Source organism: Nomascus leucogenys, chromosome 7b (assembly GCF_006542625.1).
Source record: "Nomascus leucogenys isolate Asia chromosome 7b, Asia_NLE_v1, whole genome shotgun sequence".
Classification (NCBI taxonomy): domain Eukaryota; kingdom Metazoa; phylum Chordata; class Mammalia; order Primates; family Hylobatidae; genus Nomascus; species Nomascus leucogenys.
In genome coordinates, this window is record NC_044387.1 from 4,056,056 (window position 1) to 4,081,809 (window position 25,754).

General features: G+C 53.7%; 1 protein-coding gene across 1 annotated transcript in view; it reads left to right on the top strand.

Moving 5' to 3' along the window:
- CELSR1 (cadherin EGF LAG seven-pass G-type receptor 1) overlaps positions 1–25,754 on the top strand; it is a 178,484-nt gene that overhangs the window by 106,511 nt on the left and 46,219 nt on the right. The window contains exons 6-9 of the mRNA XM_030815346.1: positions 18,328–18,485; positions 20,475–20,638; positions 21,147–21,272; positions 21,866–22,032. Coding sequence (XP_030671206.1) covers positions 18,328–18,485; positions 20,475–20,638; positions 21,147–21,272; positions 21,866–22,032 — 615 coding nt within the window. The remainder of the gene's footprint in view (positions 1–18,327; positions 18,486–20,474; positions 20,639–21,146; positions 21,273–21,865; positions 22,033–25,754) is intronic.

A 25,754-nucleotide genomic window follows, 5' to 3' on the forward strand; every position in this document is an offset into this window, starting at 1 on the left:
AGCATCAAGGGAAATGGCAGATTGGAGCCCAGGAAGATGGGGTCATGGTCAGAAGCCACAGGAGAGGGCCGCGGACCACCCAGGAGGGGCACAGCCAGCCTGGGACCCTCCTGACACCCCTCCCCTCCCTCACTCTATCTTCCCATCTGGCGCCCCACTGGCCAAAGCCACCAGAAGCCATGGGGTAGGGAACCCTCCCAGGCAGGGAGCAGGCAGAGTCTGTTTATTTTTCCTTTCTGCTTGATGACATTTTAGACGCGAAGGTTTATTGTTCTAATTCACCTTCAGCAAAACCAAAGAGTGCATTGGAGTTGGACATTTTTCCAGGAAGGTCTTTTCAAAGGCAGGCACTTTTACATTGTGCGCCAGGCACAGGTGAAACAACACAGCCCCCACTCGCACAGCCACGCCGGGAGGTTTGGGGCCCAGTGGAGCATTTTCAATCATTGCTTCACCCAAGGCTGGTTTTTTGTTTGTTTGTTTGTGTTTTCCCCCAAGGCTGGTTTGAAGGTGTTTCCACCACAACTTCCAAAAGGGTGAACGTGCCTGGCGGAAAACGTTCTTCCCACTTGAGAGTCGGGTTTTGCCCTCGTTACGTTTAAGTGTTTGCTGCTACCCCATGGCCCTGGGCATCCTGGGTGTTTGGGAGGTGTGGGGAGAAGATTGTTCCCCACAGACTGTGCTGGGGAGGGGCCGTCTGGAAGGACAGGGACCCTCGGGGCTGCACTGAGCGGTCATTCCCTGACTCTGCTTCTCTGAGGCTGCCTGCGGGGATCACGTTTAGACCCCACCTTGCTCCAGGAGCTCCTGGCAGGGTCGGGGACACAGATGTGCCAGCAAAATGTTTAACAGGGCCCTGGGGAAGCAAGGGTGGCTCATGCCCGCCTGGCCTGGGCGTCTTCCAAAGCCAGCTGAGCCTGCCCAGAGCCTGGAGCACAATCTCCCGGCCAGCTGGGGAGGCAGGGACATGCAGGGGAGGTAGTGCCTGACATGGACACCAGGCAGTGTGGCCCGCTGGGGACCCGTGAGTGAGCTGTGCGGTGAGGCAGTGAGGTGAGGGGCGCCAGGAGGTCCGGAGCTGCTGGGAGATCCCGCATGAAGCAGATGTGGGAGGCGGTGAGCAGCCGCGTCAGGATTTCCCACCTGGGCGCTGCTACCCCGTGGGGACGATGATCCTTCATTGTGAGGCCTGTTCTGGGCAGCATTCCTGACCTCTGGTCACTACACTCCAGCTGTTCCCCTAACCCAGTTTTGACAACCAAGAGGTCTTCATCACTGTCAGGCCCCTGAGGTCATGCCCTGGATGAGAATCACTGGGCTAGTGAGACGGGAGCTCAGCTAGAGGGAGTCCTGGTAGCTTCAGGTGGAGATGTGAGACCCTGGGCCAGGGCTTGAGGCAGCAGCCTGTACGTGGGCGGCAGCTGGTCTCCAAGGGGCACTCGGCATCCGTCATGTGGCCGGGGACGGTGCTGTGCTGGTCGCGATCGCCACGCTGGCCACGTGTGGCTAGACCACACGCGGTGTGAAGCCCCACGCCTGAGCTGGCTGCTGGAGTCCTTGGGACCCTGCCTCGGCAATTTGGCTTCCTCTGGTTCTGGTGATTCTCAGATGGCGTGGGGCTGTCCTTGGCGCGCTGTGGAAAGTGCTTTTATAAAGACAGCATGAGGTCCGGCTGCAACAAACCAGAGGACCAGCCTCTGCCTCTGTTGAGTAGAGGATCTAAGTGCTTTGAGAGTTCCATGACCTTGAGATGACCCCTAGGTCCTGCTGTCATTAGGGATTGCTCACCTGTTGCTTGTCAGGTCATTCAAAACCTCTTGGGTCTGTGCTGCACATTAAACCCCAGAGTCCCAAGGAGAGTGAGAGATGTGCCCCCAGAGCACCCCTGGGGTCGGGGGAGCTTCTCCGTTTCTGCACATGTTCTAAAAACTTGAGGGCTTCCACCTAGACATTTGTGTCAGGGTGAGGTTTTTTGATGGGACCCTTTCTGGGCTCTACAGATCTGCCATGGTTAGACAGTTGTGGTCCACTGGGTGAGGGCACATGGCCTTCCTTTTCCCTCCCTCCTTCTCTCCCTTTCATGTTAAGTGCCAACTACATGCACAGAATCCAACTTACAGAAACGAACTCGGAAGGTATTTAATAGAATATAAGGTCCTCCGACAGCGAAACGTCATACAGCCATTGCCAACAGTGCAGTGGGGTTCTGTGCAGTCAGGTCCTCCGACAGCGAAACGTCATACAGCCGTTACCAACAGTGCAGTGAGGTTCTATACAGCGATGAGGGGAGGAGTTCCCAGGATCTTGTTACTAGATTTTAAAAGCCCTAGTTGTAGGGTGTATTTTATTTTATTTTATTTTTGAGATGGAGTCCTGCTCTGTCGCCCAGGTGCCTTTGTCGCTGTCTCGGCTCACTGCAACCTCTGCCTCCCAGGTTCAAGCAATTCTCCTGCCTCAGCCTCCTGAGTAGCTGGGATTACAGGTGCTCACCACCAAACCCGGTTAATTTTTGTACTTTTAGTAGAGATTGGAGTTTCACCATGTTGGCCAGGTTGTTTTCGAACTCCTGACCTCAGGTGATCTCCCTGCCTTGGCCTCCCAAAGAGTTAGGATTACAGGCATAAGCCACTGCACCTGGCCGAGCCTGGTTCTTTTAGTGGAGGGTGGCATTTAGAAATCCAGATCTGGGTGCTTGGTGTGCTCATTGCTTTGGGGTGTCTCACTCCCAGTCTCTCTTACTGGGCAGAGCTAGGACATAGATGTCTGTGTAGGTGTGTGTGTGTACATACATACACGCACACACACTTCATATTGGTTTTTTTTTCCTATTTTTCTATCACTCCCTATTGGAAGCCATGAACTTCACTGCAGCGCTGCTGCATTTGCTCTGCACATTCACGTCCCCCTGATGCCGTCCCAGCCCATTTGTGCTGCTTGGTAACAGAACACCCGAGGCTGGGAACTTACAAACCACAGAGATTGATTTCTCTGAGTCCTGGAGGCTGGAAGCCTGAGCACCTGCAGGTTTGGGGCCTGGCGAAGGCCCATTCCTCATAAATGGCAGCAGCCGGGCATCCTCACATGGTGGAAGAATGCAAGACAGTGGACCCACTCCCGTGGGCCCTTTTATTGAGGCCCTTATCCCATCCTTGAGGGGCCCACCCTCATGACTTTACCACCTCCTCAAGGGCCCATCTCTTGATACCATCCCATTGGCCACGAAGTTTCAACACGTGAACTTTGGGGGACACTTCAGGCCATAGCACCCCCAAATTCCTATATTGAAATCCTCACCCCCAAGGTGATAGTATTAGGAAGTGGAGCCTTTGGGAGGTGATCAGGGTCTCCCACGAGTGGAATGAATGTCCTTATAAAAGAGCCCCAAGACCGCCCCTCACCCCTTCTGTCATGTGAGGGTGTGGCAAGAAGGTGTGGCCTAGGAACCAGGCGGCGGACCCTCGCCAGACGTTGAATCTACCAGCACCTTGATTTTGGACTCGCAGCCTCCAGAACTGTGAGAAACAGGTGTGTGTTGTTTACAAGCCACCCAACCTCTAGTATTTTGCTACAGCAGTCCAAGCAGAGTTAGAGTTCATTCTTGTTGTTTTTCTTCTTCTATATGTGTAACTCTTTATCAGTTAGAAACCTTGTTCTCATTTTCCTCAGTATAGTTACAGATTTTTCTCAACCTTCCATTATTTAAACAACCTTCCAACCCCACCAGGCCACAGCTTCACTCAGCCCCCTCCCCGGCTGCCCCCTTCCCAGCTGTCCCCTCCCCAGCCTTGCTGCTCTGCCTCACTCAGCCCTGATGGTACCAGCTGACTCCAGCAGTTGGAGATGGGTCTGCATAGAGACTTGACCGAAATATTTCATTATTCAAAAAAGAAGGGAGGAAGGGAAAAAGGAAGGTTTTTAAAACAAATTTAAAGGGAATAAAAATCCAAAATATCAAAAGCTGTGGGCTGCAGCTAAAGCAGTGCTGAGAGGGAAATATATAGCACTAAATACCTACATTAGAAAAGGGGGATGTTTCAAATCAATAATCTGAGCTTCTGCTTCAAGAACCTAGAATAAGAACAAAAGAAACTCAAAGCCAGCAGAAAGAAGAAAATAATAAAGAGCAGCAGTCAGTGAAATTGAAACAGCAAAACAACAGAGAAAATCAATGAAACAAAGAGCCGATTCTTTAAGATGAACAAAATCTTTTCAAAGAGGGGGATAAACTTCTAGCATGACTGATAAGGAAAAGAGAAGACAAATTGCCAATATCAGGAATGAAATAGGCTTTGTAGACATTAAAAGGGGTAATAAGGGAATAATAAAAAGAACTCTACACGTGTACATTTAAAACCTAGATGCACGGACAAACTCCTCAAAAAACACAAACTACTACAACTCAACCAAGATGAAGTCAGTCCTTTGAATGGCTGTTTAACTATTGAGGAAATAGAATTTGTAGTTTAACATTCCCAAAAAGGAAATCTCCAGGCCCAGATGGCTTCACAAGAGAATTCTAACAAATATTTGAAGAATTACATTAATTCTGCAATGTCTCTTCCAGAAAATAGAAAGCACTTCCCAGTTCAGTTCATGAAGCATTACCCTGATTCCAATACCAGATGAAGACAGACTAAACAAAACCACAGACCACTGTTCCTCATGAATATAGATGTGATTCATGTTGACGCAGAAACCTGCGCACAAGCGGTACAGCAGCTTTTCATAATATCCCCAAATGGGAAACAGCCCAGATGGCCATCACTGGGTGAATGGTTAAACAAACTGGTATGTCCGTACCATGGAACAGGGAATACTTCTTAGCACCGAACAACTTCTCACTCTGCTGAGTGGGAAAAGGCAACCCCCAAAGGGACCATACTGTATGATTCCGTTTGTATGACATTGTGTTTTTTTGTTTGTTTTTTAGACAGAGTTTTGCCTTGTATCCCAGGCTGGAGTGCAGTGGCACGATCTCGGCTCACTGCAACCTCCACATCCTGGGTTCAAGTGATTCTCCTGCCTCAGGCTCCCAGATAGCTGAGATTACAGGCACGTGCCACCATGCTTGGCTAATTTTGTATTTTTAGTAGAGAAGAGGTTTCACCATGTTGGTCAGGCTGGTCTCGAACTCGTGACCTCAAGTAATCCACCCATCTCAGGCTCCCAAAGTGTTGGGATTACAGGCATAAGCCACTGCATCTGGCATTTATGACATTGTTCATATGACAAAATAACAATGGAAAACAGAGTAGCGGTTGCCTGGGATTGGGCTGGGGACAGGAGGGAAGTGGGTGTGGCTATGACAGGACACAGGCAGGGTCCTTGCAGTGATGGAACATTCTGTCTCGACTGTGTCAGCGTCTGTACCTGGGTTTGATATTATACTGTCTTTTTGCAGGGTGTTTCCATGGATGGAAACTGTAAGGGGTACATGAGATCTCTCTGTATTTTTTACAATTGCATGTACATCTAAAATTGTCTCAAGATAGAAAGTTTCATCAAAATAACTTTTAGGCCAGGCGTGGTGGCTCATGCCTGTAACCCCAGCACTTTGGGAGGCTGAGGTGGGAGGATTGCTTGAGCCCAGGAGTTGAAGATCAGCCTGGGCAACATAGGGAGAATACATCTCTTCAAAATACAAAGTAAAAAAAAAAAAAAAAAAAATTAGCTGGGTGTGTGCTGCATGTGCCTGTGGTCCCAGCTACTTAGGAGGCTGAGGTGGGAGGATCACTTGGGGCCTGGAAGGTCGAGGCTGCTGTGAGCCATGATTGTACCACTGCACTCCAACCTGGGCGAAAGAGTGAGACTCTTGTCTTAAAAAAATGTTTTTTAAGATTTAAAATGTCTGCTGGTATATACATGTTTTTCTGAAGGATTAACCCTATGCTCTCCCAAACAACAAACTTGTGTTTTTTTGTTTGTTTTGAGGTGGAGTCTCACTCTGTCACGCAGGCTGGCGCGATCTCGGCTCGCTGCAACCTCCACCTCCCGGGTTCAAGTGATTCTCCTGCCTCAGCCTCCCGAGTAGCTGGGATTACAAGTGCCCACCACCACCCCTGGCTAATTTTTGTATTTTTAGCAGACACGGGGTTTCACCATGTTGGCCAGGCTGGTCTCGAACTCCTGACCTCAGGTGATCCACCTGCCTCGGCCTCCCAAAGTGCTGGGATTATAGGCGTGAGCCACCGCACCAGGCCAAAATTTGTTAATAGTGCTCATTGGATAGCTTTTTCAGGGTCATAAACTGCCTAAAGCATGGAGTCTTTTTTTTTTTTTTTTTTTTTTTGGAGACAGAGTTTCGCTCTTGTTGCCCAGGCTGGAGTGAAATGGTGCAATCTTGGCTCACCGCAACCTCCGCCTCCCAGGTTCAAGCAATTCTCCTGCCTCTGCCTCCCAAGTAGCTGGGATTACACGCATGCACCACCATGCCCAGCTAATTTTTTATTTTTAGTAGAGACGCGGTTTCTCCATGTTGAGGCTGGTCTCGAATTCCTGACCTCAGATGATCTGCCCGCCTCGGCCTCCCAAAGTGTTGGGATTACAGGCGTGAGCCACTGTGCCTGGCCAGCATGGAGTCCTAATCAGATATTTATTATTCCTCGTGATGCAGTGGTTTGGCTGCTGGTTCTTCTGGTCTGTGCGATTCAGCCAGGGCTCTGTGAAGTCCCCACTCGTATGACCTGGCCCTTAGCCGTGGCAGCTGGGGCCTCTCATCTTCTAGCAGGCTACCCTGGCTGTTCACCTGGTGGCAGGGGTTCCTAGCAGCCGGAGAGGACGAGTCCCAGTACACGGTGCTTTCCAGGCCGTCTCTCGTGTCCTTGTGCCCTGATGTCCTGTTGCCCAGGTCATGTGGCCAAGCCCAGCCTCTAGGGTAGAGACATGGACCATTGGTGGCAAGAGCCAGGAGGTGGCATTGCAGAGGCCAGACGTACAGTGCAGGAGGCATCATCGCAGCTCTTATGGCAAAGGTGGATACCAATGGGAAGAAGGATGCAAAGTGAGGTGGATTTCGTGTTCCTTTTATGCCCTTCTGTGCCTTCTTACATGCACTTGAGTTCTTTGTATTTAAAAAAATAATATAGCAGTTATCTGGGTCATGGGACTATGAGCCATTTTTGTTTCTTTTTTTCTTTCTTTTTTTTTTTTTTTTTTTTTTTTTTTTTGCGATGGAGTCTCTCCCTGTTGCTCAGGCTGGAGTGCAGTGGCGCGATCTCAGCTCACTGCAAGCTCCGCCTCCTGGGTTCACGCCATTCTCCTGCCTCAGCCTCCTGAGTAGCTGGGACTACAGGTGCCCACGACCATGCCTGGCTAATTTTTTTGTATTTTTGTTTTTTTTTTTTTTTTTTTTTTTTTTTTTTTTTAGTAGAGATGGGGTTTCACTGTGTTAGCCAGGATGGTCTCGATCACCTGACCTTGTGATCCGCCCCCGTGGGCCTCCCAAAGTGCTGGGATTAGAGGCGTGAGCCACCGCAACCGGCGCTGTTTTTTTCTTTTAAATATTCTGTTTAAAAAAATTATTTGAGGGCCAGGCACGGTGGCTCACACCTGTAATCGTAGTACTTTGGGAGGCCGAGGCAGGCAGATCACTTGAAGTCAGGAGTTCAAAACCAGCCTGGCCAACATGGTAAAACCCCATCTCGACTAAAAATACAAAAAAAATTAGCCGGGCGTGGTGGCAGGTGCCCATAATCTCAGCTACTTGGGAGGCTGAGGTAGGAGAATCTCTTGAACCTGGGAGGTAGAGGTTGCAGTGAGCCAAGACCATGCCACTGCACTCTAGCCTGGGCGACAGAGTGAGACTCTGTCTCAAAAATAAAATAAATAATAAACAAAAAGATAATTGGATTTACAGAATATGTAAGATAAAGAAGCTAAACTTTTACAAAGTTAATTAAGCCTTTCAAAGTATATAAAATCTTTATGATAAAGGAGGTGGCCACGCAGGCTTGTAATTTTGCCCCCCCTGGGGCCTTGCTGGCTTTGCTTCTGTCTCATAGGAAGTTCCGTGTTTAAGAGGAGGGGATGGGGATGTTCCCCAGGTGTTCCGTGGCTGCGTGAAAGGTCACGCCCTTCGCGAGCTTCCCTGGCTTCTCCAGCCCCAGCAGGTGTTGTGTTAAATCCAGTAGTGGGGCCTCTGCAAAGGCAGTCTGCACGTGCTCCCGTCAGGTGGTGAAGTCCACAGCCACTGCCTTTACTTACCCTGCATCTCGGACTCAGGATGTTCCTGCCTCCTTGAGCCCAAGTGATGGGGGCATAGAAGCCAACAGAGGGGTCTTTGGGTGGCCAGCGAGCCCTTCCAGAAAGGTGGTGCGGGGCCCTGCCTGCAGGCGCTGTGGCAGGTGGGGGATGCCCCGCTGCTGGTGTGTGATGTGACAGAAATAGATAAGTCACTTGGTTTCCGTTCCCAAACACGGGCCTAGTCAGTTGGTAGAAAGTCACCTGCTATGGAAACGTGGTGATTCCCTGGGGCAAGCACCGCCCCACCCTGGGCCTTTGTGTTACAGAACCCTGTTATGGAAAGTCGCCCTGGGGCTGGAGCAGCCCTCAGTTTCACACCCGGTTGAGGTTGCTTCCTGTCTGGCATCATAGCCACTGTCCTCCAGCAGCCTCTGTCTCACTCCACCCAGCCCCTCACTGGTGGGGCTCTGAGATGCACTGTGCCACGGCTGCCTCCCTCCCCTCTCGGGGCTCCTGGCCTTTCCCGCCTCTGTCCCTGCAGCACCTCGGCAGGAAGGGTGGTGGTGGCTGAAGTGTACTGGCTGATGTCCTGTCTTGTGCCAGGCTCGTGTGTGTCCCCCACGTGATCCTCGCGTCAGCTCCTGGGGGAGGAGGTGCTGTTGCTGTTTCACAGATGAGGAAACTGAGGCACAGAATAGATGATGGGAGGGCCGGGGTTAGGCGGAGCCACGGACCCAGCATCTCTCACCCACCCATGTGTCCGCCGCTCTGGGACATGCCATCCCAGAGCCGTCGCGTTTTCCTGCCATGACCATCCCCTGCCCACACCTTCTCCCTGTCTTTTCCAGGCGCTTCCATGCTCTCTCCCCCAATTCAGCCCTCTCCCCACCTTCACCTTATCACACAGATACTGAGCATGTCACCCCTTAGTGGCCTGGAGGCCAGGAGGGCGGGGAGCTGGTCAGAAAGGTCATCAGGGCAAGAGGAGGCAGGGGGACTGACTGCAGGAGGAAGGGGGTCCTGCGGGCCCAGATTGAGGACAGAGAGGGGACTATTAGGTCTTTACAGGAGCAGGCCATGACTTTGTATGAGCATGTGTTAGTGTGCAAGACTGTGCATGTGTGCGCAAGGTGAGTGTGCACAGATGAGTATATTGTGGAAGCATGAGCACGAGTATGGGTGAGCATGTGTGCACACAAGTGTGTGCTAGTATATCTGAGTATGCACATGTGACTGCATGTGTGTGCACATGCGAGTATGAATGACGTGAGTGGGTGTGTCCACATGTGAGTGTGCACATGTGAGTGGGTGAGTGCACCTGGGCGAGTGGGCACCTGGGTGAGTACGCATGTGTGTGAGTGTGGGTGTGTGCACGTGTGTGTGAATAAGCACACGTGTAAATGTGTGTGGGTGAGTGCACATTTGAGTGTGGGTGAGCATGCACATGTGGGTAAATGTGCACGTGAATGCACAAGTGGGTGAGTTCATGAGTGCACACGTGAGTGCACATGAGTGGCTAAGTGCATATATGAGTGCACGTGCGAGTGCACACGAGTGTGAGTGGGTGAGTGCACATTTGAGTGTGGGTGAGGGCATATGGGTGTGAATGGGTATGCACGAGTGTGGGTAGGTGTGCACATGTGAGTGAATGAGCGCACATGTGGGTGAGTGCACATTTGAGTGTGAGTGGGTAAGTGCACATGTGGGTTTGAGTATGCACATGATGGTGTGTGCATGAGTGTGGGTAAGTGCACGTGTGAACGTATGAATAAGTGCACATGAATGTGAGTGAAGGCACGTGTGGGAGTAAACGTGTGTGTGAATGTGGGTATGCACGTGAGTGTGGGTAAATGCACGAGTATGAGTGCATGTGTGTGGGTGATGGCACGTTTGAGTGTGAGTGGTGAGTGTGCACGTGTGGGTTTGAGTATGCACGAGTGTGGGTGAGTGTACACACATGAGTGTGAGTGGGCAAGTGTGCACATGTGCACATTTCTAGTAAGCGTTTTCTCCTTGTGCAGAAAAGTCACTTTCGAGGGAGCTGTAGTCCACCTGCCATCCTTCCTGAAGCTTTGTCCTGTTTTTCCTGGGACACTCAGGCTACTGTGTTGTTGGGGCTGAGCTCAGAGGCCCCATCCCGGGCACTCCATCCCCGTGCCCCTGTGAAGGAGGCCCCGGGAGGCTGCAGCTCAGAAGCGTGCGCTCCTCCTTGTCGCGCTTGTCAGGATTTCTCTAGCTGGGAGTAGCAATAGGATTTAGCTGCCTCCCACCCACAGAGGAACATGAACGAGCTTCTTGTTGGGTGCTTGAGGGTCCCTCAGTTCGTACCAAGCAATTTTTTGTCTATAAACCCCCTAAGAGAAGGAACGTGTTGCTTTGCAAGAAGGTGCTGTATCTCCCTGCATTTTGGCCCTTCATTTGTCATTGGCAAGAAGACCCCTCTCTGAGCAAATCCCCATATAATTCCCAGGCTCCCAGAACACCTGGGGGAGCAGCCTGGCCGCAGAGGTGACCTGGTCCCGATGGCTGAGCCGCAAAGGAGCAGGGCTGAGATGCCGCTGGCTTCCTCCCACGGAACTGGGGGCTTTGGTCAAGGGTCTGGCTCAGTGGGGGCTGGCACAGTGCCCTGCTGGATCATTTCCAGAACAAAATTAACTACCACGGGGATCGTGGAGCCCTGGAGGAGGGGCTTATCTCCGCCCAGTGCTGAGCACGCATGCCCAGGGGACTCCTGCCTCCGGACTCACGGTTCTTGTGTTTCCAAATGTACTGTATACGTCCATCAGGGAAGCACAGAGCTCCTCATTTTTGTCTTGGGCTAGAATCGTCAGGGAAACTGGAGTTAGACCCCCTTGGCTGAGAAAAGGCTTTGGTGTGATTTTTTAAGAATCTCTAGGTGACCAGTTGGCTCTGACCTTTGTTGAAAACTTTTCTAATGCTCCCACAGTAAGCCTAATAGCACTATGCATTACTTTCTTGGATAGTTGAAGAAATGGAGGAAATGGCGTGCCAGTGACCGAACTCCAAGCTGCATGTGGCTTTGTGTCTTAGCTCCTAGAGAAGAGCCTGCAGGTTCAGCGGAGAGGCTAATTGCACGAGCTGCTTAATTGCTTCTTTTTTCTTTAAAGATGTAAAAATAAACTTTATGATTTTATTATATTTTATTTTAATTAATTAATTAATTTATTTTGAGGCGGAATATTGCTCTGTCGCCCAGGCTGGAGTGCAGTTGCACAATCTCGGCCCACTGCAACCTCCGTCTCCCAGGTTCAAGCTATTCTCCACCTCAGCTACCCAAGTAGGTGGGATTACAGACCCCCACCACCATGCCTGGCTGATTTTTTTTGTATTTTTTTAGTAGAGATGGGGTTTCACCTTGTTGGCCAGGCTGGTTTCAAACCCCTGGCCTCAAGTGATCCGCCCACCTCGGCCTCCCAAAATGCTAGGATTACAGGAGTGAGCCACCGCGTTCAGCCCCTATATATGTTATTTTAATATAGGGAAGTATTAAAACAGAAAACTTGAGAGAATCACTTGCATGTTATTTTGCTTTTCTTCACATCTTTTCAAGAAATAACAATAGCAGCAGGCATGGCTGCAAGCACTTCACACATATCATTCATTTCGTCCCACGAGGAAGATGCTATTTTTACCCCCAGTTGTACAGCCAAGTCCTGGCATGCAGGGAAGTCATGTGACTTTCCCAAGTGGGGGCAGGATATGAACTGGCTTTAATGAGGTGATGTTTGTTGGAGGCTGTGGACACTGTTGTCCTGTGAGCCCCCCTGCCGGCCTTGGGCCCGCCCAGCTGGACCCCGAGTTGAGAATGAGGATGATAGTAATATCAGCCACGCCAGCTCAGACCCTGCACAGTTTCAGATCTGTCCTTCCGTTTCATTCCCAAACAGCCCTAGAGATAGCAGCTATGCACTTACCCAGTTTCTAGAAGGGTCTGCCTAGGCTCATAGAGTATGTCTTCTGCCCCAGGTTCCTGGCAGGTGAGGGATTCAGGAGCACCTGTCCCCCTCAGCCAGAGTCGGGCAGAGGAATTTGAGTGCCCCTTACAACCTGGGATAGTGTGGAGCCGCCCTCCCCACCTGGTGGCCTAGTGGCTCAGTTGGGCTTCCAGATGGTTTGCTGCTCACAGCCCCGGGGGGATGCCGCACCCTTCGAGCCAGGTCATCAAAGGCAGCCGGCAGCCCCTGTGTAGAGGGTGGCTACCCGGTGGAACGCGGTCCTGTTACCTGCCTTAGGGGTATTGGGACCCCCAGGAAGTAACAGCTCGGTCTGCTCGGTCTGAGGTTTGCGTTCTGGCAAAGTCCTCTCCGAGGCTCCTGGGAATCCAGTTTGAATTCTGGAAGGTTGCGTGCATCTGTGTGAATTTGCTCCTCGTGACCCTTCCCACCCCTTTTGCAAGCAGCTTCAGAGAACTGCAGTGGCTGCCTCCGAGGGGGGGCTTGTCGTCTCCGTGCCAGAACTGGCACAGGGTCTTGCCCACATTTCCTGGGGCATTTGTCGGCCAGACAGGCCTGAACCTTGTCATCTTGAGAAATGACAGCATGGAACGTTCAGCGCTGCAGTTTGACTCTGTACAGACATTCCTGAGGTCCAGCCATCTGTGAATTCTTTGATATGAACGTTGGTTAATCATTTCTGACACGGAGCGTGAATTCATTCATTTCCTAAGACGTGCCCCTCCCACCCCCACACCGCCTTCCCCTGCTACTCTCCTCAGCATTGAAACCGTACCCCCACCGGCCTCCCAACGCAGAATCGTCTGCAGCAGGTTAAAAGGCTGGAGAAATGTGAGCACTTCGTAAGGACCAAACGCTTTTGTGCACACACAAAAACTCCCAGCACTGCGTAGAGCGGCTGAGTGGAAGCCAAGGCGGGGAGGGCCTGCACGCAGGGAGGAAAATACCTTGAAGGAAAATAAGAAGAGGCTGGACCCCAGGGATGACTCCTGGAGTAGGAATCCGGATCTGCACAGCTCGGCGCTTCTGGGCCACTCCTTGCCGTGCTCAGCGGCACTGTAGGTTTTTCCTCAGGTGGTGGCAGGAGTGAGCATGTGGCCTTTCCTCGCTGGCTCTGTTTCTGCCTGCCCCAGGGAGCCTGTGCCGGCCAGGGTTGCCCGCCGAGGGGTGTAGAGGCCCCGTGGGCAGCCCCTGCTGCCTCCAGTCGCTGTGGGTGCTGCCTGCCTTGCTCGGCCTGAGTGACCAGGTCCAGCTACTGAGCTTTACGTCCTGGAAGCGAGGCCTGGGAATTGAGGCCTTTCCCGCAAGGGGTGTTGGTGCAGGGGTTGGGGGGCGGGGGCGGTCCTCTGGGCCTGGCCGGCTGCTGCGCAGTACCCAGCTGAGCCCTGGAAGGGCAGGTGCCGGGGCGCCGGGGCCTCCACCATGCTGGCCTTGGCCCATCCTGTGCCCGGAGGCTTCCAACACAAGAATTGAGAAAAAACTCAGATACGACCCTGTGGCCCCCTTCATTCCCACGCTGTCTTTTTCTTTTGTATAAATATGTGGCAAACTTTAAAAATTCCTCTTAGAAATGTGAGGGGGCGGTTCGTCTGTCTCGTTCCTTATCCGCCCCTCCCCGCAACCTGTACCATTCATCCTCAGCTGTGACCCAGCCAAGCCACCGAGTGCTTTTCCTGGCCGGACACCGCCACGCCAGTGCCCGTGCCCTGCGGAAGCTGCTTGAGCTGCTTTCTCTGTGTAAAACTCAGAGGCGGACGTGCCACCCCACGTCCTGGAGCTGTTACCACCGTGTAGTCTTTTCTCTGCCGCCGCCTCGTGCTCCACGCCGGCCTTTCAGTGGAGACGCACTTTGTCTTCCTTTGACAAAAATGGATGATCTGAGCCCAGGTCACACACATCTGCTGTTGTCTTCACTTATCCCCATTCAAGCCGCCTGTGTAATTGTCCACGTACCTCTCGACCCCTCCTGGAGAATGTTCACCTCTCTGACTGCGTTTTATCACTCATAGCCACCTGGCAGGAAGGCCAAATAATGCATTTTCTCTCCATGTCAGAGGGAAAAATTGGAAGGATCTTCCCAAAAGTTCTTCAGGTGGAGAGTGGCAGGTGGCTGGTGAGGGGAGGATGCCCACCCAGGAATCTTTTTTTTAAAATTTTTTCCTTATTGAGGTGAAGTTCACATAGCATAAAATTAAGCTTTAAAGGGGCCTTTAGTATATTCACAGTATTGTGCCATACCACCTCTATGGAGATCTAAAATATTTTCATGCCATCAGTTGACCAATAGTAACTTTTTAAAAAATAATAAAATATTTTCATCACTCAGGCTGGGCATGGTGGCTCATGCCTGTAATCCCAGCACTTTGGGAGGCCGAGGTGGGTGGATCACTTGAGATCAGGAGTTCAAGACCAGCCTGGCTAACGTGGTGAAACCGCATCTCTACTAAAAATACAAAAATTAGCCAGGTGTGGCGGTGGGCACCTGTAGTCCCAGCTACTTAGGAGGCTGAAGCAGGAGAATCACTTGAACCTGGGAGGCGGAGGTTGCAGTGAGCCGAGATCATGCCACGGCACTCCAGCCTGGGTGACAGAGCGAGACTCCATCTCAAAAGAAGTATTTTCATCACCCCATACCATTAGCAGTCACCCCCATCCTCCTCCCCGATCCCCTGGCAACACCTGTCTCCTCTGCGTCTGTGGATGTGCCTGTCCTGGACATTGTGTAGGAATGGAGTCGCGCGGTGTGTGGCCTTTCGTGTCTGGCTGCTTTCACTGGGCATGATGTGTTCCGGGACCCCCAGGCCGTCGTGTCTCAGTGCTTTGTGCCTTTCCGTGGCTGGGATTCCGGTGCAGGGATGGGCCACAGTTCGCCCACTCATCTACTGATAGACGTTTAGGTGGTTTCCACTTTTTGTGAATTGTAAATAGCAACGCTATCAACACTCATGAACTGGTTTTTGAGTTCCTGTTTTCAGTTCTTTTGGGTATATGCCTGGGGCTCGTAGTGCTGGGGCATGTAGTCGTTCTGCGTTTAATGCTTTGGGGAACCCCGTCCGTGCATCTCAGGTCACTCACAGCACCGTGTCCACGCACTCCCTGCCTCCCCGTCACTTGCTAGCCTCAACCGCAGAGTGGACGATTAGCCTGCGCGTTAAACCCACACTCACTGAGAGGCGGGAGAGTGGACGGTTAGCCTGTGCGTTAAACCCACACTCACCGAGAGGCGGGAGAGTGGACGGGTAGCCTGCGCGTTAAACCCACACTCACCGAGAGGCGGGAGAGTGGATGGTTAGTCTGTGTGTTAAACCCACACTTGGCGAGAGGCGGGAGAGTGGATGGTTAGCCTGCGCGTTAAACCCGCACTCACCGAGAGGCGGGAGAGTGGATGGTTAGCCTGCGCGTTAAACCCACACTCACCGAGAGGCGGGAGAGTGGATGGTTAGCCTGCGCGTTAAACCCGCACTCACCGAGAGGCGGGCATTTTAAACCAGGGCCCCCACTCAGCACCTATTCTGGGGCGGCAGGAGAGGGACGGGGCCATCAGGATGCTGTGATTGCTCCTCCGAGGAGCAGGGACCTCAGACCCCACAGGTCCCCCCGCTTCTCCATGCAGCCCTCCTGCTGGTTCTTCCAGCTCTCCACCTGAGAACATTCGGCTCTTCCTCCAAAAGTGCTGTTACTTTTGACCCAGTGGCCGCCGGTGGGTGTCTCAGGGAGTCAGAACCAAGCAGCACATGCTGGGCGCTATCAGAGACCGTTTCCTAAACGCCCTCTGCCTGCTGCTCTGATTCACGAAGGCCAGACTGAAGTCAGGTGTCCTAGCAGTGGGTGTGTCACATGAGTCAGTGCCACTCGAAAAACAAGCGTGGATTGCATTGGCTTTGTCTTTTGCCTCCAGCTTTCTTTATCCTGCTGTTTTTGCTTGAATCTGTAGCTCTGAGTGTTGATTACCAGCAGCAGTTTACAACTGCAGTTTTGTAAACAGCAGCTTAGTGTCATGAAAGCCTTCCCAGTGTAAATGCTACTTACGCCCTTCCTCCAGAAGTCTCACGCCCAGCCCCAAAAATGTAAATTATAAGTTGTAAAGATAATATGGGGCTCACACAGTGAGGGGAGGTTCTCCTTTCCCTGGGATTGCAGCTCACATTTAAGCACCCCATAATTGGCACTTCCACGCGTTTTCCAAAGTGGGCCGAGTTACAGAGCGAGAAAACAGATAATTTGTAATGCACACACCTACCTGTTGCTTAACCAAAAGTGAAATCTTTAAGGAGACAGCTTATCAGACCTTGTGATTTCATCAGCTGATGTAAAAAAAAATGAAAAAGGTGATCCATGCACTCGAATACCAGGGGTCATGGTAGAAGCCTCCCTTGGATTTACAGAGAAGGGTGTGTGGGAAACTCACATATCTCTGTTGATATCACTCTCAATTCCCTGTAACACAGAGAGGATGTGTGTTCTAATAGCAAATCATTATCTTGCACAAAAAGAAATTGAGGTACGGTCATGGGTCTCACCCACGTTAGATGACTGGATAAGAGGGAGGAGAAGCCTCAGCTGGGGTGGCCACATACAGTTGTGCAGGCTGCCCACAGAACAACTCCAGGCAGCCCTGAAGTCATACAACTTGGCCATCTGGCTGAGCTCTTCTTTCCAGTTTTGTGTCCTGCCTTTCAGCCTTGTTTCCCTGATCAAATAGATACTTTGTTCCTATTAAAAACGGAAGATGTATTTTTGAATGAACTATGTGGTTGTTATTTTCCTATTAAAAGGCACTGAGGATGATTTAATTAAATTCTACATTTTTACAACGATCTATTTCCAAGTTTTATAAAGAAGCATGAGATTGTATCATGCCATAAACTCAAACTGACCCCAGAACTATCAAGAGGAGGCATCGAACCCATCCTTTATAGGAGTGGTAGGAGGGACCCAGCTGGGACTGGAAGAAAAGGTTCTCTCTGGGGTGGAGGGGGGGCTCTGCTGCGCATTGTGTGCCGATTGTGGGGCATGGTGGCACTTCCCTGGCGATCTCCTGGCTCATCGTCACGGCCACCCGCGGGATGTAGGTCATGTTATCCAGGTTGTGCAGATGAAAGACATTCTGTTGCCTGTCCCGGTTGGAGCTGGCACCAACTGTGTTTCTGGAACTTTGAGACCCACATGCTTAAGTTCCGTGGCCAGCGTGGATCGTGCAGGGCTGGCACTGCTTTTCCTGCTGGAGGGGCGTCTGAGGCTGGCTGGGTGGATATGCTCCGTGTCCTGGGAGGGGCTGACCAGGAGCTGAGACCTGTGAGGGCTGCCTGGGGAAAGTGGGCTCGTCCCCAGGTGGCAAACCACAGACTCTTGAAGAAGGGAAAGGTTTCACTGATTCCAGAACTCTTGTGCCCAATCCTGGCCCAGAGGGGGAGCTCCATGCCTTAGAGGGGAGATGTGGGGCTGTCCGCAGGCCGGGCAGCAGCCTCCTGGTATCTGTACTCCGGGAGCACGAGCCTGGCCAGGCGCTGTGATCAGGAGGACACCCCCAGAAGAGCAGAAGCCGGTGTTCACAGGAGGGGCCCCAGGGCTTGGGTGTTGGCTGCTATTCTTAATTTCCTGGGGCCACCATCACAAAGTACCATGGACAGGGTGGCTCAAACAACAGACATGATTCTCTCTCATTCTGGCACTTAGAAGTCAAGGCGTGGGTAGGGCTGTGCCTCCTCCGAAGGCTCAAGAGGAGGACCCTTCCTGCCTTTTCCTAGCTGTTGGTGGCCCAGGTGGCCCTTGGCTTGTAAACAGCCGCTCCAGCAGCTGCCTCTGTGGTCACGCGACTTCTCCCTGCGGGCCTTTGCATCTCAGCATCTGTCGTTTTAAGAGGACACCAGTCATCTTGGATCAGGGCCCGCCTACTCCAGGACATCCGCATCTTAGTTAATTCCATCAGCACCAGCTCTTTGTCCAGAACAGGCCACATTCTGAGATTCTGGGAAGCAGAGCTTGAGGGGACATCGAGCAGCCCAGCCCAGCACAGCTAGTTTGGGGAACTAAAGGCCGGGGGCTCCTCGTCCCCTGTCTACGTGCTGCCCACCCTGTGCCGTGTCGTCCTCGGTCTATGAGTGTCAGGTGCGCCTGCCGAGGGCACTGGCGGAGAAAACGCTGATACCTTCTGTGCTTTCTCTTCTTACAGCCCAACATCGGCCACCTGGGCCTGCCCCATGGGCCGTCCGGGGAGAAGATGGCTGTGGTGACGGTGGATGATTGTGACACAACCATGGCTGTGCGCTTTGGAAAGGACATCGGGAACTACAGCTGCGCTGCCCAGGGCACTCAGACTGGCTCCAAGAAGTGAGCATCCCAGGAGGGGAGGCCCTGGGGGTCCGTACCCCCAAACATGCTCACCCTGCAGCCTTCCCAGGGCAGGGCCCCACATAGGCGCTCTGGGTGCAGTGCCCTGGTGACCTCATGCCAGGCTAGAGTCAGACTCCCTGACCATGGTTGGGGCACCTTCCCTCTGACCTTCTAGAATAAGTCTCCCTAAGTATGTGTCGAGAATGGCCAGGCCGACCCCAGGGTTGTGATGGGCGGCTTGCAGACCCCGAGACGGTCTCCGGCCCCATCTCCACAGATCACTGGCTTTGTCCCCACAAGTTCTGGTACCTGCGACTCCAGGACTCTGTTAAGTGAAGCACTGTGTCAGCCAGCTGGTCCCAGAGGCTTATTTTGTTGTTGTTGTTGTTTTCTGAGATGGGGTCTCGCTCTGTTGCCCAGGCTGGAGTGCAGTGGCACGATCCTAGCTCACTGAAGCCTTGACCTCCTGGGCTCAAGCCATCCTCCTGCCACAGCCTCCCCAGTAGCTGGGACTACAGGCGTGCACCACCACGCCCGGCTAATTTTTGTATTTTTAGTAGAGATCATTCTGTTGGCCAGAATGGTCTTTTTTTTTTTTTTTTAATAACTCAATCCTTTATTTGACAAAGAAGAAGGAAGAGGAAGAAAAAGAAAGTGGGATAAAGGATCAGAAAGGGAGGAAAATAGAAAAAATTAGAGTATGACTCCAGGGTAGACCTGTTTTGTTGTTGCTGGGTTGGTTGGTTGGTTTGTCTGTTGTATTTTTCATATGTTTCGCCATGTTGGCCAGGCTGGTCTCGAACTCCTAGCCTCAAGTGATCAGCTCGCCTCGGCCTCCCAGAGTACTGGGACTACAGGCATGAGCCACCACATCCAGTCCCCACATTGCTTCTGGCCTCTGTGGTAGACCTCCCAGACGGGGCGGCTGGGCAGAGGCACTCCCCACATCCCAGGTGGGGCGGCCGGGCAGAGGCGCTTCTGACATCCTAGATGGGGTGGCTGGGCAGAGACGCTCCTCACTTCCTAGACGGGGTGGTGGCCGGGCAGAGGGGCTCCTCACTTCCCGGAAGGGGCGGCCGGGCAGAGGTGCTCCTCACATCCCAGACAATGGGCGGCCGGGCAGAGGGGCTCCTCACTTCTCAGACAGTGGGCGGCCGGGCAGAAGTGCTCCTCACCTCCCAGATGGGGCGGCCGGGCAGAGGTGCTCCTCACATCCCAGACAATGGGCGGCCGGGCAGAGGTGCTCCTCACCTCCCAGATGGGGTGGCCGGGCAGAGGCGCTCCTCACATCCCAGACAATGGGCGGCCGGGCAGAGGCGCTCCTCACTTCCCAGACGGGGCGGCCGGGCAGAAGCGCTCCTCACTCCCAGATGGGGCGGCCGGGCAGAGGCGCTCCTCACTTCCCAGATGGGGCGGCCGGGCAGAGGGCTCCTCACTTCCCAGATGGGGCGGCCGGGCAGAGGGGCTCCTCACTTCCCAGACGGGGCGGCCGGGCAGAGGCGCTCCTCACTTGGCCAGGATGGTCTTGATCTCTTGACCTTGTGATCTGCCCACCTCAGCCTCCCAAAGTGCTGGGTTCTCATTTTCTTCTGGCCTCCCTTCAAGTCCCTTCCTTTTCCTGGAAAGTCTCAGAGGCCAAAGTAAAGTATAGTCCCCACTGGCCTTGACCCGTGCTCCCTGCGCTCACATCCTGTCTCAGTGTGGACCAGCCTGGGTGGGCTGGTCTTGGTGGTCACTGGTGAGTGTGAAACACCCAGATCGTCAGGACTGAACGCAAGTGTGAGCAAACGGCACAGACAGGCGTGCAGAGCCAGTGGCGGCACCAGACACAGGAGTCCCCTCTGACTCTGGCCTCTCCCTGCCTGCCTGCTTGGTTTCTGAAGTAGTTACGGTGGCAGAGGCTACACAGAGGCAACTGCAGAGCCCAGGCCGCCGTGGCTGCCTCTCACCGCCCGGACATCACAGAAGACGGCTTTACCTCCCCAGGTCCCTGGATCTGACCGGCCCTCTGCTCCTGGGGGGCGTCCCCAACCTGCCAGAAGACTTCCCAGTGCACAACCGGCAGTTCGTGGGCTGCATGCGGAACCTGTCAGTTGACGGCAAAAATGTGGACATGGCTGGATTCATCGCCAACAATGGCACCCGGGAAGGTACGGGGTGGCCATCGGGGCGTCGGAGCTGCCGCAGTGGCATCTGGCTGGACGTTGGCAGCCACACAGAGGTCACTGCTTGCAGATCCCTGGGGAGCCATCTTTTTCTTAGAAATGTATGTGTCCAGCTGTGGGCAGCTCCCGGGATGGAACCCGGAGTCCAGGCTGTAGATGCGCAACTCTGCAGTTTCTGCAGTTGGGGGTTGCCTCGGCACTGCTGGCCCAGCCAGCTAACCCAAGGCGCACATGATCCTAGGGTCTTGCATGTGTCACCAGGTGACCGGGCCGGCTGCCGTGATGGCCTGGAGTCCGTGTTTCCAAATGTGGTCAGCGTGTTCAGCGCCTTCTTAGTTCCCGTGTTCCTGCCATTGCCAGGGGCGTTCAGACCCGGTCTGGCTTCTGTCCAGCCCCGTGTCCATTCCGTCCTGGTTTCCCACGCCACTTCTGGCACCGGGGACCCCGGGCAGTTCCTCCGAGTCAGGCTCTGCTGCACGCTCTGTGTTGCCAGGCTGCGCTGCTCGGAGGAACTTCTGCGATGGGAGGCGGTGTCAGAACGGAGGCACCTGTGTCAACAGGTGGAATATGTATCTGTGTGAGTGTCCGCTCCGATTCGGCGGGAAGAACTGCGAGCAAGGTGAGTGGCTGGCGTCGTCCATCCCCCTGGTCACGGAGGCCTGGGAGGCATTGCTCCATGATGTGCCCGGGACCACCGTGAGGGGGCTTCACATCCAGGTCCGGCAGCCTCTGGCAGCATATGCTGCATTTACTGTGGACTCACACTGCTCTCTCCAAGAGACTGTCCTTCACAGAGCCCCTGCTCCTGCTTCTGGGGTCCCCAGTCCCTCAGGTGTGGGGTGGGACAGGTAGGCTGGGCCGGCAGGGCCTCCAGCCCCAGCACCCCCAGCCACTGAGCCCAGGGATCCTGAACCTGCCCCGTCTGCCCCCTGTCAAGCCTGAGAGCCCCTTGCCGTGCCCATCTGTGGCTGGGAGTCTGCAGATCTTCATGTTTCCCAGGAAGGAGGCTCACGTCCCAGGGTGGGCTTCTGTGGAGCCCACGTGGCTGACTGTCAGGGCTGGATGCGTCATAGAGGGGAGGCTCAGACTGGCCTTCGTGTTAAAGTGAAAAAGGCCCAGGCCCAGCCTGCAGGCCCGTCCCCTGCCCTGCAGCCAAGTCTGTAGCCGTGTGATTTCGGGAGACACCTGAGGTCCCCGCACCTGTGTCCGCAGCCATGCCCCACCCCCAGCTCTTCAGCGGTGAGAGCGTCGTGTCCTGGAGCGACCTGAACGTCATCATCTCCGTGCCCTGGTACCTGGGGCTCATGTTCCGGACCCGGAAGGAGGACAGCGTCCTGATGGAGGCCACCAGTGGCGGGCCCACCAGCTTTCGCCTCCAGGTGACTGGGGCCCCGTGCCACCAAGGCACCTGCTAGGTGGGTGCCCGAGGGTGGGACCCAGGCGCTGGGCTTCCTGGTGCACACTCGGGCACCTGCTACTCGCCCTTCCTCTGGCGCCCACCCCTGGGGTCCTCCAAAGAGGAGGAGGGGGAATATCAGCCCTTTCTTTCCTCCAGGAGGCGGATACGGAGTGAGGGAGCATGGGGCTGGGCCAACCCCGGGGTCCAGCAGAGCTCTGGTCTCTCTCTAGCCTGAGGATCTGGCTAGAGTGTGGGCATTGCAGAGCTGAGGGAGGTGCCGAGCCTTCAGGCAGAAACAGTGGGCCTCACCAGTTAAAGCTGCGGCCAGGTGCAGGCCGGGGTGGTGGCTCATGCCTGTAATCCCAACATTTTGGGAGGCCGAGGCGGGCGGATCACCTGAGATCAGAAGTTTGAGGCCAGCCTGGCCAACATGGTGAAACCCCATCTCTATTAAAAATACAAAAAAAAATTAGCCAGGCGTGGTGGTGGGGGCCTGTAACCCCAGCTACCCGGGAGGCTGAGGCAGGGGAATTGCTTGAATCTGGGAGGCGGAGGTTGCAGTGACCTGAGAACGTGTCACTGCACCCCAGCCTGGATGACAAGACTGAGACTCCGTCTCAAAAAGAAAAAGCCGCGGCCAGGTGGTGGTTGGCACCAGTGCATGTCCACTGTCTCCGGAAGCTTGAGATGCCTCAGCCCAGAGATGCCTAAAGCCCCGCTCTGCCGCTGTCTGCCTGTTTTCTCTTATTGGTCTTTACTGTTTCGTTTATTTGAAACAAAAGTTTATTTGTTGGATAAAAATTGCGAACAGCTTTTAGAAGGTGATTCGGATGCACTCTTTCCGCCGGTTTCCTGCACCACCCAGTTTCCACTCGCATCTTCCGCGCTCCATAGACACTTTGAGAAACAGTTATGAGCCCTGTCTTCTTTCATCGGGCTGCGCTTCTGCCACACCCTCTGCCGCACGAGGCAGCCACAGGAACCCTCCCCGGGAGGGCGCCCGGCCCTCGGCTTGCCCTCTTGTCCCTCTGCTTGTGCATCTCAAGATCATTCCCATCTGTAGTGATGGTGGGGCACGGGTGCTCTCCTGTAAACCCAGCTGCTGTGACCCTTTCTGATCAGGGTCTAGCTCTGTAAACTCATGGGCAATTCTCCCTCCTAAAAAGTTCCCTTTATGTCTCTCCTTAGACCTAATTCTCATCCCCTGGCACGGGAGTGGCCCGTGAGAGCCGTGCTTGAGCAGGGTGCTCTGTCTTGATTTGACAGATTCATAACTGAGTTATTCCTTCCTTCATCCTAGGTGTGTTTTTTTTGGTTTGTTTTGAGATGGAGTTTTGCTCTTGTTGCCCAGGCTGGAGTGCAACGGCGCAACTTCAGCTCACTGCAACTTCTGCCTCCCGGGTTCAAGCGATTCTCCTGCCTCAGCCTCCAGAGTAGCTGGGATTACAGGAGTGCACCACCACACTTGGCTAATTTTGTTGTATTTTTAGTAGAGACAGGGTTTTGCCATGTTGGCCAGGCTGGTCTCGAACTCCTGACCTCAGGTGATCCACTCACCTCAGCCTCCCAAAGTGCTGGGATTACAGGCATGACTCCTAGGCTTTTCTCTAAGTTTGTGTACGTGTGTGCGCGCGTGTATCTCCGTGCAAGTGTGTGTGCATGTCAGTGTGTGTATGTGCATGTGTGTGCATCTATATGTGCATCTCTCCATGTGTGCACATTTGTGCATGTCTCAGTGCATGTGGCTGTGTGTGTATGTGTGTGCATGCATGTGATGAGAGCTGGGTGCACACGGTCTCAGAGCAGCACTGACTTCCTTCTGGTTGTTCATTATCTCCAACCAGAGTGAGCCTGGGGATCCCTCCTGCCCTCCCTTCAGCACACAGAGACGCTGCCCTTAGGTTAGCCTCCTCTCCTGCCTTGGGGTCGGTCACACGAGAACACTCACCCCATCCTCCCAGGATGACCCCCCAGGCTCCCGCTGTCAGAAAGTCCCTCCCAAAGCGGGGTCTGGGCCAGCTGCGTGTCCTCCGCCATCAGCTGTGTACCGCACGGAGCCATGCCTTGTTGCCTTTGCTCCACTGGGCTCTGGGCCTTCTTGTGCTGCCCAGTGAGTCCTGGACACCATCCCCCATCAGGGGAGGCTGGGCTGGGGTCAGATGGTGAGAGGCGAGATGGATTTCACGGAGTGCCTGCTCCAGGCTCTCATTTCACACGGGAAACTGAGGCATAGAGGCTCTTCACTCTGGACCCTATGGTTCTTTTACTGCCCAGGTTCCTGGGATGGCCATAGGCCCTTCTGTGCCACTCCTATGGACAGCTCATCTAGAAACAGTTCTGTGTAGCCAAGATTGGCATGAGGGCTGGCGGGTGGACAGAGGGGCTGCCCAGCACACGCGCTTCCCTCCGTGAGTGCCTGGCTGGAGGGTGGTGGGGGCAGGACCGAGAGTGCTCCCAGCAGGCTGGTGGAGGTCAGTCCCTCAGCAGATCAGCAAGGGCTCAGGAGATGGGTCGGGGCTGGGGCAGGGGCTCAGGCCTGGACAGGGAGCCTCCTGTTCCTCCCCATCACAGCTTGGGAGCATTTTCCAGCACAGACGGCTCGGATTGCCTGGAAGGTGCGGTGTGCGCCAGGGATGATTACAGCTGGCCTGTGGGCCCTTGTTAAACCTATAATTTCATCAGTCTCCCAGGCAGCCCCAGAAGCTTGCTCCAGGCCAAAACTTGGCAAGTTCGGTGCTGCCTGGGGATGGTATTTTCTGTGTCGTGGTTTCACTGTCAGAACAAATTAAATTGGCTGTTTGGATGCAGGTGATGAACTGGAGCTTGCAAGTTGTCATTTGGCAGTGGGGCCTCTGTAGGAAAAAAGTGCGCTTTCAGTAGGAATGGTGCTGGAAGCCACAGACTCCTGTGCTGTTTGCGTAATTACATCTTGGAGGGCTCATCCAAAAATTAGGAATTTTGCCAGGGACTACAGCCAGCCCTCCCTGTGGAAGTCTGGGTGGCTGGAGGGATGGCCTTGAGGGGATGCTACAGACCCCAGTGGGCACCCAGAAGGCCCCCAGGGCAGCTCGCAGAGGCCGGTCAGCCACACGTTACCGAAGGTTCTGGGAGATTTCTCCTTGCCATCATCAGCTTGCAGGCCTCCCGTGGGCCTGTGAGCTCTGTAAAGCAGCAGTTTGGCTGTTCTCAAAGGATGTCCCGTGCGCCCCGGCCACTATGGTGGGACAAATAAGACTCCATTGTCATCCCACAGCCCAAGCAATTTCGATAATTGCTCTCGGGCACCCAGAATCCACCCACTTGGTCAGGTGGGATAACCTTGCGATTGCTGAATGCCTCTCTGACTGAGAGCCGGGGACTCACTCTCAGTTACCACTCATTAAACAGCTTCATTCTGTGGATATCACTTTTGTTTGTAGATATAATGTCGCTTTTATCACTGATCTGCTCACTTTGGAGTTTTTTAAGCAAGAACAATGCAAGAGAATGGCAAAGGAAATTAATAAACTGACTTCTATAGAACAAAAGAAAACAAAATGGAGGCCGGGCGCAGTAGCTCCCGCCTGTAATCCCAACACTTTGGGAGGCCGAGGTGGGTGAATCACCTGAGGTCAGGAGTTCAAGACCAGCCTGGCCAACATGGGGAAACCTTGTCTCTACTAAAAATACAAAAATTAGCCGGGTGTGGTGGTGCACACTTGT